Genomic DNA, 13,564 nt, shown 5'->3' with positions numbered 1-13,564 from the left:
CCTTTAAGGTCAACATCTACTCTTATTATTTGTGTGTTAAAGATGTTACATAAAAACAAGTTGTCAATCTCTGAAATAAAGCAAACAAACCCAACATCCGTCAAAGCACTTTATGAAAAAAAGTACTTTGAACTGTGATCACAGTAGTAAATTACAGAAATACATCTGCTAATGCATAAACATGTCATTTCACAAAAAGGGATTAAATAAATCTTGAGGTCATGGTTTTAGGGGTTGGATGAGGGACAAATGTTAAGTGATTAAAACCACATCTCTGCTCTTTTTTAAGAATGACAGGGAAAAGGGATGTCAATTTAGTATCTTGTTGATAAGACATCACTGTTGCCAGTATAAATATGCCAATACAGTTTAAAAAAATAAAATATATAGCTTAATATGAAGTACAATGCATATGTTTTGTTGATTAGAGAGTGGTTACAGCTTAAAGAGCAGTGTCATTCATTTTTGAGTTTTAAAATACATGACATTCACCAATGAACTTATAACCATTTTGTTCTGTATGAGCAATAAAGTGATTAATAATTTTAACCATAACATTTTTTCTTTCCAGTGCAATCCATATCACAACAAATACATAACAGTAGCAATATAATTATGAACAACTGAAATATAGGATAACTCTTAATGTTCATTTTGGTAATTAAAATAAAGACATTAAATGCATTGTACATAATCACAAAGCTGATCAGCATTTTGACACTGTTCACTACTATGTTTCCATATATACAATATAATAATTGTGCAATACTGAACTAGTTTAAAGTGGCACCACAGCAAACCGTTACAGTAATACATTCATAACAACAGTTATGCCAGTCATTAAATTATCATATGGAAGTATTCTCCAGTTGATCTTTGCTAATAAAGTTCCATAAAGTTGAATTCTTTTAAAATAATTAAACACCATTAAATCCACAAATGAAATTTACAGCAATAACAATGAGTGCCTGTTCTCTTGTAATGAACTTTATTTTTGATGCTCCTCCTTATCTTTTCCTTTCTTTTCTTTTTCATCCTGTAGTGCTACTCCCAGTTTTTTAATAAGAACTGACAGAACTTTATCTAATGGATCCATGACACCTCGCTGCACCCATTTCGGTATAGTGATTCTGGCATGATGGAATCCCAGTTTTTGAAGAATATAATCTACACCCACGGGGTCAATCTTCCTTCCAGTCCAGGATATTAATCTGTTTAAAAATATCAACATGCCAGCTTTATTAAACCATCACCAATTATTGCCAAAGGTATAAACTCTTAATATTTTTGATCCATGTACTTCCTATGAAAAATGATTGTGATACCTTCAAAGTGAAATGTTAGGGTTACTTAACCAAAGAAAAGGTTGGGGTTCAATCATATGTTTTCATATAAAGCAGTCAAGTATTTGTCATTGCTGCAAACAAACTGTTTTACAGCTTATATAATATTTTATTCCAGCATAAAAAGGATAACTTTTCTCTTGAGATTTTTGATTTGCTTCGCAAGCTATAAACATTAAGTGAACACGAATGCAAACTAAAGACATTTCACAAGTAACCGAAATTATTAGAAATTTTTCATTTAACTTCTAGATATAAATTCAGTTAATTCCTTAACATCTTTGATGGGAAATATACTTTGTTAACAATGTAGTTAAGGTACTGAAAGAGCACAAAAGACAATTATTTTCTTGTTTTAAAAAATGTGTTCTTACTAATTTAAGAGATCATTTCTTTTATAGGAATTGTACTTATGTTTTTGAAAACCATCTTTACAATTTCTTTATTTGGTAAATGGTCATTATTTAGGAAAGTAGTGATTATAAGGAATTTTCATATAAAGGAATTCTGAAGTGTGGTTAACAGCCTCAAATTACATGGGAAAAATGCAAGTCTGGAATAATTTCAAATTTAATGCAAAGGTTCCAAAAGTATATAATCTCCATTCTAGAATTATAACTTGTAATGCTAACCTTAGTGTGGGTTCCAGGTGCCAGGTATTACAAACAAACTCTCTCCAATCTACAGTTGTGTAGATCACCTCCTCCTTGTTTTTATCTGTGGAACTGTCGTCATGAGCAATAACAGGACTTTTTTGGCCAGGGCGCATGGCAAGAACTCGAGGAGGAAATATTGCTAAAAAGAGAGAGTGGATATTAAAAAGAATTACTCTTCATTTATTCAACATACTTTACCACTTACTCACATAAAATTCTAGATATAGTGAAAGAAATTGCATTGAATCATGGGAAAAGGGTTAAAGTTCTATTAAATCCAACCGCGGAATTTTAGTACAAGAAAGAAACAATGAAAGCCTATTATATGTTTTAAGAACCACATGAAGATTAGTTCAATGATGATTATTGTTCCTATTAATGCCCCAAATTACTATCCAAAATTTCCATATTCAGAATAGTTATAAAAGTGCAGACAATATTATTCAAAAATATGTAGCATCAGCAAGGGAACTGATGAGGTGCCAAAATACTTAATGTTTTGTTTTAAATGATCCAAAGATCAATTTGAATGAATTGACACCCATCTCACTTTTAAGTCAGATCTTCTAATTTCAAGCTGTATCCATAAGCACATATTTGTAGCTGACATTAGCAAAAAGAAAATAAAAATAATGATTTTCAGAAGGATTACAGTTAATTAAAGAAATTTAACCTCCTTTAGTCAGTAAGAACCTAAGGCATTAAATGAAGGAGGCAATAAAAGGAAGCTCAATAGAACATAGAATTTTGAGGAAAAGTAGGTTGGACCGTTCCTGATCACTATTGAATTGGAAATTAAGAGCTGATGGTCTGAATGGCAAACTTCAGTTGCTGTGTTCTTATGTGTAACATTGACAATAATTCAAGTAAAGAAGCAATTAATATCCAATTCTGATGTTGGTATTCTCATGTGAATGCTATCATTGTCCTCTAAGATAGCTGAGATGTTAGGTTCAGGTGGTGCTTGGTTAACATCAGGGTGAAGGATGATTTATCAGGAATGCATTGACTTGTAGATGGCAGAATGCCTTGGGTAGTCAGGAGGTGAATCACTCACCACTTAATAATTTGTTTTGTAACCTTGTATTTAATATAGCTAATTCAGCTAAGTTTCCGGTCATTGCTGAAAAAAAACTTTGGAACACTAATGTCGACAAATATTGAGGAGATGTGTCTCTTACTGGTAACTGTTCTTGCCTTGTGTAAATTTTACTTTAAACCTATACGATGCCCGAATTTAACTGTTTAAGTCCATAAGGCAGAGGAGCAGAATTAGGCCATTTGGCCTATTGATCACCTCCGCCATTCAATCATGGCTGATCCTTTTCACCCCTCTTTAGCCCCACTCCCTGGCCTTCTCCTCATAACCTTTGATGCCATGTCCAATCAAGAACGTATCAAGCTCTGCCTTAAATACAGCCAATGACCTGTCCTCCACAACTGCCTGTGGTAATAAATTCCACAAATTCACCACCCTATAGCTAAAGAAATTTCTCCGCATCTCTGCTTTAAATGGACACCCCCCCCCCACCAATCCTGAGGCTATGCTCTCTTGTCCTAGATTTGCCCACCATAGGAAACATCCTTTCCACATCTACTCTGTCTAGGCCTTTCAACATTCGAAAGGTTTCAATGAGATCCCCCCTCATTCTTCTAAATTCCAATGAGTACAGACCCAGAACTATGAAATGTTCCTCGTATGATAACCCTTTCATTCCCAGAATCATACTTGTGTACGTCCTCTGAACCCTCTCCAATGCCAGCACATCTTTTCTTAGATGAGGAGCCCAAAAGTATTCACTATACTCAAGGTGAGGCCCCACCAGTGCTTTATAAAGCCTCAGCATCACATCACTGCTCTTGTATTCTAGACCTCTTGAATTGAATGCTAACATTGCATTTGTCTATCTCATCACTAACTCTACCTGCAAGTTAACCTTTAGGGTGTTCTGCATAAGGACTCCCAAGTCTCTCTGCATCTCAGATTTTTGGATTTTCTCCCTGTTTAGAAAATAGTTTGCACATTCATTTCTGCTACCAAAGTGCATTTTCCAACATTGTGTTTCATTTGCCACTCTCTTGCCCATTCTCCTAATCTGTCTCAGTCTTTCTGCAGCACTGTTTCCTCAACACTATCTGCCCCTCAACCAATCTTCATATCATTTGAAAACAAGGCGACAAAGCCATCTATTTCATAATCTAAATCATTGATATACAGCATAAAAAGAAGTAGTCCCAACACCGAACCCCACTAGTCACTAGCCAACCAGAAAAGGATCCTTTTATTCCTACTCTACTTTCTACCAATCAGCCAATGCTGTATCGATGCCAGTAACTTTTCTGTAATACCATGGGCTCAAACTTGGTAAGCAGCCTCATGTGTGGCACGCTGTCAAAGGCTTTCTGAAAGACCAAATATACAATATGCACTCCATCCCAGTTATCTATCCTATGTGTAATCTCCTCAAAGATTTCCAACAAGTTCGTCAGATAAGATTTTCCCTCAAGGAAATCATACTGATTTTGTCCTATCTTGTACTGTGTCACCAAGTACTCCATTGCCTCATTCTTAACAATTGACTCCAGCATCTTCCCAACTACTGAGGTCAGACTAACTGGTCTACAATTTCCTTTATTCGGCTTTCCTCCTTTCTTAAAGAGTGGAGTGACATTTGCAATTTTCCAGTCTCTGGCACCATGCAACAGTCCAATGATTTTTGAAAGATCATTACTAATGCCTCTATAATCTCAACTGCTATCTCTTTCAGAACCCTAGGGTGCAGTTCATCTGGTCCGGGTGACCTATGTACCCTTAAGTCTCTCAGCTTTTTGCGCATTTTCTCCCTTGTAGTAGTAATTACACTCACTTCTCTTCCCTCACACCCTTCAACACCTGGCACACTGCTAGTGTCTTCCATAATGAAGACTGATGCAAAATACTCATTTAGTTCATCAGCCATCTCCTTGGCCCCCATTATTATTTATCCAGCCTCATTTTTTAGCAGTCCCACATTCACTCTCATCTCTCTTATTTTTTACATATTTGTAAAAGTTGTTACTATCCAATTTGAGATTGTTTGCTAGCTTGCTTTCATATTTTCCCTCCTAATGATTATTTTAGTTGATCTCCATAGGATTTTAAAAAGCTTCCCATTCCTCTGTCCTCCCACTAATTGTTGCTTTGTTGTATGTCCTCTCTTTTGCTTTTACTTCCCTGGTCAGCCGTGGTTATACTATTTTGCTATTTGAGTATTTCTTCATTTTTGGAATACATCTCTCCTCCACCCTCCTCATTTTTCCCAGAAACTCAAGCCATTGCTGCTTTATCATCATCCCTGCCAGCATCTCCTTCCAATTTACTTTGGCTAACTCTTCTCTCATGCTACTGTAATTTCCTTTACTCCACTGAAATTGGGCAGCACGGTAGCATAGTGGTTAGCGCAATGCTTTATAGTTCCAGCGATCCGGGTTCAACTCCCACAGCTGCCTGTAAGGATTTTGTACCTTCTCCCTGTGACCGCGTGGGTTTCCTCTGGGTCCTCCAGTTTCCTCCCACAGTTCAAAGATGTACCAGTTGCTAAGTTAATTGGCCATTGTATACTGTCCCATGATTAGGCTAGGGTTAAGTCGGGGGTTACTGGACATCATGGCTCAAAGGATTGGAAGGGCCTATTCCATGGTGTATGTTAATAATAACAATAATAATAAAATACTGTTACATCAGACTTTATTTTCTCCCTATCAAATTTCAAGTTGAACTCAATCATATTGTGATCACTGCCTCCTAAGGGCTCTTGCACCTTAAGCTCCCTAATCACCTCCGGTTCATTACATAATACCCCATCCAGTATAGCTGATCTCCAAGTAAGCTTAATAACAAACTGCTCTAAAAATCCCTCTCGTAGACATGCAACAAGCTCACTCTTTGAGATCTATTTCCAACCTGATTTTCCCAATCGACCTGCAAGTTGAAATCTCCCATGACGATCATAACATTGCCCTTTTGACACGCCTTTCCTACTTCCTGTTGTAATCTGTGGTTCACATCCCAGCTACTGTTGGGAGGGCTGTATACATCAGGGTCCTTTTACCCTTGCAGTTTCTTAACTCAACCCACGAGGATTCAACATCTTCTGATCCTGTATCACATATCTCTACTGATTTGATGCCATTCGTTACCAGCAGAGCCATGTTACCCCCTCTGCTTACCTTCCTAACCATCCGAAACAATGTGTAACCTTGGACGTTTAGCTTCCAACTACAACCATCCTTCAGCCATGATTCAGTGATGGCCACAACATTATACCTGACATTCAGTAATAGTGCAACAAGATCATCCACCTTACTTCTTATCCTCCGTGCATTGAGATAAAACACTGAGTACTGTATTTGCTACCCTTTGTCATGTCTTGCCCTTACTTATCCTGCTATATGCAGACAAGTATTTGCTAATTCATGACCTAAGGGACTGTACTATGTGAAATTATCAGTATGCATCCTATTTCTGACCTTTAGGTAGAAGTTGGTGAAGCAGCTCTAGATGATTAGGACCTGATTCCAAACAGATCAATGAAAATAACCGGCATCTGGAAAAATTTGTTTCTCTCTCATCTCACAACTACAAAATATGTGGGAAATGGGGCAAGCTGAGGAGAAACTGTGACTATTTAGAAGAAAGTGTCAATTTGTAAAAAATCCATGAAGATTGGTAGCTGTTATCAAGTTTATGAATTACCTAAAATATAGTTTACCTTTTTCTTTCTCTTTGAGGTAAGCAGATACAAGATCGTGCAAGAACATAATCAGTTCAGCGTCCATGGTGACACAAATGTGATCAGTGAATTCTGTCACAACACTGCATTCTACCTTAGGCTTACTGTTGGCATCTAACAGAAAGGAGAAAAATATTATATTTTTAAAGCCTTGTGTGCAGATATTTTTGCTTAAATTATTCATATTAAAGACTAAAAGTTGAATCCAGAAATACCAATTTTATCATAATCAGAAATGCCCCCTCTGAATGCACTGCCTTCCACTTTCTCCGCACCAATCCCAACCTTACCATCAAACCCGCAGATAAAGGGGGTGCTGTTGTAGTGTGGCGGACCTTGCTGAGGCCAGGTGGAAACTCTCAGAAACTTCCTCATACCTACCCTTTGAAGAGGATCCCAATCTGGACCATCAGAAAACTGTCTCCAACACCATTCCTGACCTCATCAACTCTGGCGAACTCCCATCCACTGCCACCAAACTCATAGTTACCTTACCCCGCACTTCTACCTCTACCAAGACCCACAAACCTGACTGCCTGGATAGGCTTTTTGTCTCTGCCTGCTCCTGCCCCACTGAACTCGTGACCTCATATCTCAGCTCCATTCAATCCCCCTTGGTTCAATCCCCGCCTACATCTGCGACACTTCTTGTGCTCTTGATCTCTGCGGTAACTTACAATTCCCTGGCCCTGACTACCTCTTTTTTTCCCACCATGAATGTCCAGTCCCTATACATTTCTATCCTTCTATCCCCCATCAAGAAACCTTAAACCTTTCCATTTCTTTCTCAATAAACCAGCCAAGCAGTTCCACTCCACCATCACTCTCCCCTGTCTGGCAGGACTGGTCATCACCCTCAACAATTTCCTTTGGCTCTTCTCACTTTCTCCAGACTTGAGGGGCAGCTATAGGCCCCAGCTATGCCTGCCTCTTTGATGGCTATGTAGAACAGTTCATGTTCCAAGGCTTCTGTGGTAATGCTCCCCAGCTCTTCTTCCTTCACACTGACAAATGCATTGATGTTGCTTCATGCACCCATGCTGAGCTAGTCAATTTCATCAACTTTGCCTCTAACTTCCACCATGCACTTGAGTTCATTTGGTCCATTTCTGACACCTCCCTCCCCTTCCTTGATCTCTTTGTTTCCATCTCTGGAGACAAACTGTCAACTGACATCTTTTACAAACCTACCGATTCTCACTGTTAAGTTGACTACATCTCTTCCCACCCTGTATTCTGTGAAAATGCTATTCCCCCTTTTCACAGTTCATTTGTTTTCACCACATTGTTCCCAGGAAGTGCTTTTCCTTTCCAGAACATCAGAGATGTCCTCCTTTTTCACAGAACAGGGTTTCCCTTCCTCCACTGTAGATGCTGACCTCACATACATCCTCTCCATTTCTGGAGCATATGTGCTCACCCCATCTTCCGACTGCCTTTACAGTGAGAGAGTTCTTCTATCCTTACCTAGCACCTCATGAGCCTCCACATCTAACACATCATCTTCCGCAATTTCTACAATGTCCAAAGGGATCCTACCACCAAACATAGCTTTACTTCCCCTCTCTCCACTTTCTGCAGGGATCTGTGATTCCCTTGTCCATTTGTCCCTCCTGACACATATCCCTGCAAGCAGTCAAAGTGCTACACTTGCCCACTCATCTCATCCCTCACCTCCATTCAGAACCCCACACAGTCCTTCCAGGTGACGCAACACTTCACCTGTAAATCTGCTAGGGTCAACTATTGTGTCTGGTGCTTCCGATACAGTCTCCTCTACATTGGTGAGACTTGTTGTAAATTGGAGGATCGCTTCATTGAGCACCTCCACTCCATCCGCCAAAAGCAGAACTTTCCAGTGGTCAAATATTTTAATTCCGATTCTCGTTCCAACATGTCGGTCCATGACTCCCACTTGTTTCAAGATCAGGCCACCCTACGGGTGGAGGAGCAAACCCTTACATTCTGTCTGGGTAGCTCTAACCTGATAGTATGAATATTGATTTGTCCTTCCATAAAAAAAATTCACCTTTACCCCCGCCCCTCCCAACTTCTTCTATTCCTCACTCTGGCCTCTTACCTCTTCTCGTCTTCATATCATCTCCCCAGATCTCCTCCTCCGTCCTTTTCTCCTATGGTCCGCTTTCCTCTCCTATCAGATTCTTTCCTCTTCAGCTCTTTATCTTTCCTATTCACCTGGCTTCACCTATCACCTTCTCCTTCCCCTCCCCCCAGCTTTTTATTCTGGTGTCTTCTCCCTTCTTTCCCAGTCTTGAAGAAGGGTCTCAGCCTGAAATGTCGACTGTTTATTCATTTCCATAGATGCTGCCTGACCTGCTGAATTCCTCCAGCATTTGTGTTGGTTGCTTTGGATTTCAAGCATCTGCAGACTTTCTCATGTTAATAATCAACAGGAAAAGCTACATCAGCAGGAAGAGAAACAGTCAATTTTTTTAACCTGAAGCATTAACACTGTTTCTCTCCTCATACAGTCAGCCTGACTTAAGAATATTTCCAGCATGTTGTTTTTACTATAATACTTTCAACAACTATTAAAATATTTCACTTCTAGAAATTTATGCTGATTTTAATAATCATTACAAAATAAGTAAATACTGAATCATGCTTTTTCACACATATGAAACTACTGGTAAAGTCATTTATGATCAACTGTAAATATTTGGGTGAAAGATACTCCTCTAGCTGGATATGCTTGTGAACTAGTTCATATCGAACTTCCCTGTCTGTGCATTAGAAAACAGGTGTTGTAGATAAGCTGGAGTTCAGATACCAGTGTAACTGATTTCCTGTTCTTTGCTAAGACTAGCAGTGAAACAAAAATATGGTGAACTGAGGGGCTAGAGGGACACTGCATCTGACCATCAGCTTCAAGAAGCTACCCATATGTTGAAGAGATAACTGCAGCTAAATTGCTTTTCCCTCGAGTAACTTGTCAAAATACCTATTCCAAGTAATCTTTTTTTATATTAATTTGGATGATTTTAAGTGTCTTTGATTTTTAAGACATCCAAACACAACTAAAGAGGAATGTTGAGGCCTAAAAGATGCAGTGTAGGGAATGATAACCAAAAGCCTGGTGGAGATTGACTTAAGATAACATTTGGGAATAGAACTTCAGAGTGTGGTGCTCAGGAAGGTGAGAACTTGAATTCTTTAGAAGGAGAGATCAAAATTAAAATCCAGAATGTTTAGAGGGGCTGTACAAATTATGAAAGGATTAGCTGAAGATTACAGAGATAAAGAGGGGTGACATTTTTAACACTTGCAGATGAGAGATGATATACAGTAGGTCAGTAAGGATAAGGGTAACAGGTGAATGACTTCTGAAATGGGATAGAGTGTAGGTGGTGGAATTTCACTTATGATGCTGTGGAGGTGACAGAGCTACATTTCCACAATAGATAGAGTGAGTCAGTGATAAAGGTTGGTGGGGTAGAGTGAGCTAATTTTGGAATCAAACAAATGGTGAATGAGATCATACACAGAGGTAATATTTTCAGTATTGGATGTTTCATAAAGCTGTCACTAAAAGCCTTGATGTTACCAGATTATACAACACTACTGAAAACTCTTCAGTTACTTGTGTTCTGATCAGTAATTAAGACTGACATCTCTGAACAGGGTTTTGGTTATCTTTCCTTACACTGCATCATTTGGTTCACCATTCTTTTTTTTAAACTGTTTTAATGTCTTCATAATCAGAGGCACTTAAAAGTTATTCAAGTTAATCAAAATTCAAGAAGAAAATTTCTTAAAATTGCTAGTTTTAACCAATTTATAAATCGAGGAACCTTCTCCATAATAAATTCAGTTGTGACCAGTCTAAAGGTGCTTACAACTGAATTTAAGAAAATGTAGATTAAATATACACTTTTACAAAGCAGTAGGTAATTTTTAAACCTAAAAAGTGGGCAGGTCACAAACCTGCACAGAAATCCTTCCCTCCTTAACTACACAAGCTTAAAAATTATATAAGTAAATATATAAATGCAGCAATTGCAACATTAAACTATGTTTTTCAGATTAATCAAGTATTTACCTTGTAGTGAAGGTTCTTGAGGTTCCTGCATGTGTATTGATTTGAAGTCCAGCTGCATCCTTGGCAAAGCAAAGATCTTTTCTGTCTCATGGTTGTAGTTAGCAGTTCCACGGAAGCCACTTAGCAGACTGGAATTTTTAATAGTTGCCTTATTGTCTGTGGTGTTAGCATCAACATTTCGAAGGAGGTTGAGCTCTACATTTAAAGAGAAAGTAATTTTTGTCCAAAACTTTTTATTACTATTCTAGTAAGCTGAAAGCATGTTGCCACACTGACTTTAAACAATAGGCATGCATAAAATGCTATTTTCTTAGTTGGAAACTGCTTTTTAAGCAGTTACAAAAACACAACAGCAGCTTTATTTATTAGGAGTATGAGGAGATTTGGTATGTCACCAAAGACGCTCACAAATTTCTACAGATTTCTACAGACAGCATTCTAACTAGCTGCGTCACTGTCTGGTATGCGGGTGGGGTCTACTGCACAGATATGAAAGAAGCTGGATAAAGTTGTGAACTCAGTCAGCTCCATCACGGGCACTAGCCTCCATAGCATTCAGGTCATCTTCAAGGAAGGATGCCTGAAAAAGGCAATATGCACCATTAAGGAACCCCATCACCCAGGACATGTCTTCTTCTCATTGTTACCATCAGGAAGGAGGTACAGAAGCCTGCAGGCACAAACTCAGTGATTCAGGAACAGTTTCTTCCCTCTGCGATCAGATTTCTAAATGGACATTGAACGCATGAATACTACCTTACTACATTTTTTTTGCACTACTTATTTAATTATTTTAGATTTGTATAAATTAAGCATGTTCTCAACATTTATGTTTATAATATTTCTGCCCGTCAGTGTATTAGATGAAATTATGCATAATTTAAAGGAGACTTCAAACACATTTATATGGTAATATATTGTTTTTTTAGCATGCAAATTTATCACAGTTTAACAAGGTGTTGATATATAAATTACACAAAATGATCTGCAGTGCTCCAGATTGAGCCTAAACTTGCTGTTACGTGGATAAACCTATTGAATGCTGTGTAAATTTTGTTTGTCCTTCATGCAATTTCAAATAAGCACGGAAATTAATAACACGAGAATCTACTGGTAAATGGTTTGTCAGTTAAGGGTTCCAAGTTCGACTTGACATTGAGTTTTAAGTCTCTATATGACTTTGAATTTATTGGCCTACATTATTTTTCATATAACTGTGTTCTTAAAAATTGAACAAAAATATACAAATCAGTCCAATTTGCTGTGTGCATATATTTCAGCATATTTGTTAACCATAACTATATATTAATATTTATTTTAAAATTATAATCCCACCTCAGCTCCTTAAGGTTGTTATAGCTGGGGATGGTAGTGGGGATAAGCTCCCATTACCTATTAAGTGCTCCCAATGGCGTGCACTTCAAATAGCCTCTTACAACCAAGTCCAGCTCCTGGTGTTCATGTGTGGCTTAACTACTAAGCCCAGAAAAACTGTTTCGACTGACAGGAGAAAGGGCAAAGGCAGATTAGCAGTGCCTTAAAATAAGCCACTATGGGCAGATGGGGCTCGTCAGCCATGGTTGGCAGCTCATCTATAAGGAAAACTCTGATCTCAAACCTCCACTGCCTTGTGGCTGTACCCACTCATTAGAAAAGCTTTGGAAGTACACCCTGAGGAAAAATCTGGAGGTGCAGCCCCAAAGACAGTCCTACATTGAGTTCAACACTGACCCACAATTTCTGTGACGCAGCTAGAGCCAAAATGTATCAGTCTCTATCGTTGTTTTGGATTCATCAGATGTGTGGAGAGTGGGAGCCTGCTACAAAGGGAACAGATAGCTCTCTATGTCTTACAGCACTGCCTTGCATATAACGAAGATTGTTGGGACCGTACACCCATGGTCGACCTCAACCAATGGAGGGCCTCAAGTATCCCACCTCAGAACATGTCACTAGGCCAAAATGGGTGTTTCATTGACAGCTGTCTGTTCAGGAATTTTTTTGATTGCTATAGTTTTTCTTACTGGACATTTGTAATATCTCCAAATGATAAAAGAATAAATCATAACTGTTCAATCCTTTGCTGCCCAAAACCTTTTCAGGTGGTTTTTATTAATTTTTTGCAAGTTCTATATATTGTGAATCTTCTGTGGAAACAGATCTTCAGTAAAGATTTTGTTCTTTCCTTTCCGATATCAAAGATCATCAACTTTAACTGCTCTAGAACCATAATGTTCCTCTGGATGTTTCTTCCCTTTCACTTTCCTCTGACCATATTTTCAAGACCCTTCCACAAACCCTCCACCCTACCCCCCCCACTGTGTTTTCATTATCCCTTCTGATCTTTTTCCTTCTGAGTTCTAAATGATTGATGTCCTACAAAGATTTCAAATGTATCCTCATTTTACTTGATTCTAAATATGACCTGATATAGACCCTTACTGCTGTTGCTAAAATTCATGATTCACCTGTACCCTCCATGACTTTTCTGGTCATTCATTACTATATGTTAATATGCCATTGATGGCCTCAATGTTTCCACTACTTTTACTCACTCACAAAGAACCAACCACGACATTGTCAAAGTTATTACTTTGATTGCTCAATTGTTGTACTGCTAAAAAAGGACTTGTTCAACCAGAAGTGTTGAATAGCTGATCCATCTTGGCTTCTTCTTGCGATCCTCACCATCGCAGTCTACAATTACTCATATAAAGGAACTTCTGAGTTCAA

At 38.4% G+C, this 13,564-nt stretch overlaps 1 protein-coding gene across 6 annotated transcripts in view; it reads right to left on the bottom strand.

Moving 5' to 3' along the window:
* Positions 1 to 96: 96 nt before the first annotated feature.
* Positions 97 to 13,564, bottom strand: part of kiaa1109 (KIAA1109 ortholog) — a 439,747-nt gene continuing 426,279 nt past the window's right edge. For all 6 annotated transcript variants that reach the window (XM_063046524.1, XM_063046528.1, XM_063046526.1 and 3 more), the window contains 4 exons: positions 10,832 to 11,026; positions 6,751 to 6,885; positions 1,976 to 2,138; positions 97 to 1,211 (listed from right to left, as the gene is read on the bottom strand). In XM_063046524.1, the coding sequence (XP_062902594.1) occupies positions 989 to 1,211; positions 1,976 to 2,138; positions 6,751 to 6,885; positions 10,832 to 11,026 (716 nt within the window). In that variant the 3' untranslated portion in view covers positions 97 to 988. The remainder of the gene's footprint in view (positions 1,212 to 1,975; positions 2,139 to 6,750; positions 6,886 to 10,831; positions 11,027 to 13,564) is intronic.

This window comes from Mobula hypostoma, chromosome 4 (genome assembly GCF_963921235.1).
Source record: "Mobula hypostoma chromosome 4, sMobHyp1.1, whole genome shotgun sequence".
Lineage (NCBI taxonomy): Eukaryota > Metazoa > Chordata > Chondrichthyes > Myliobatiformes > Myliobatidae > Mobula > Mobula hypostoma.
Note: the sequence above shows the minus strand (reverse complement) of the source record. Positions and strands in the feature narration are given on the sequence as shown.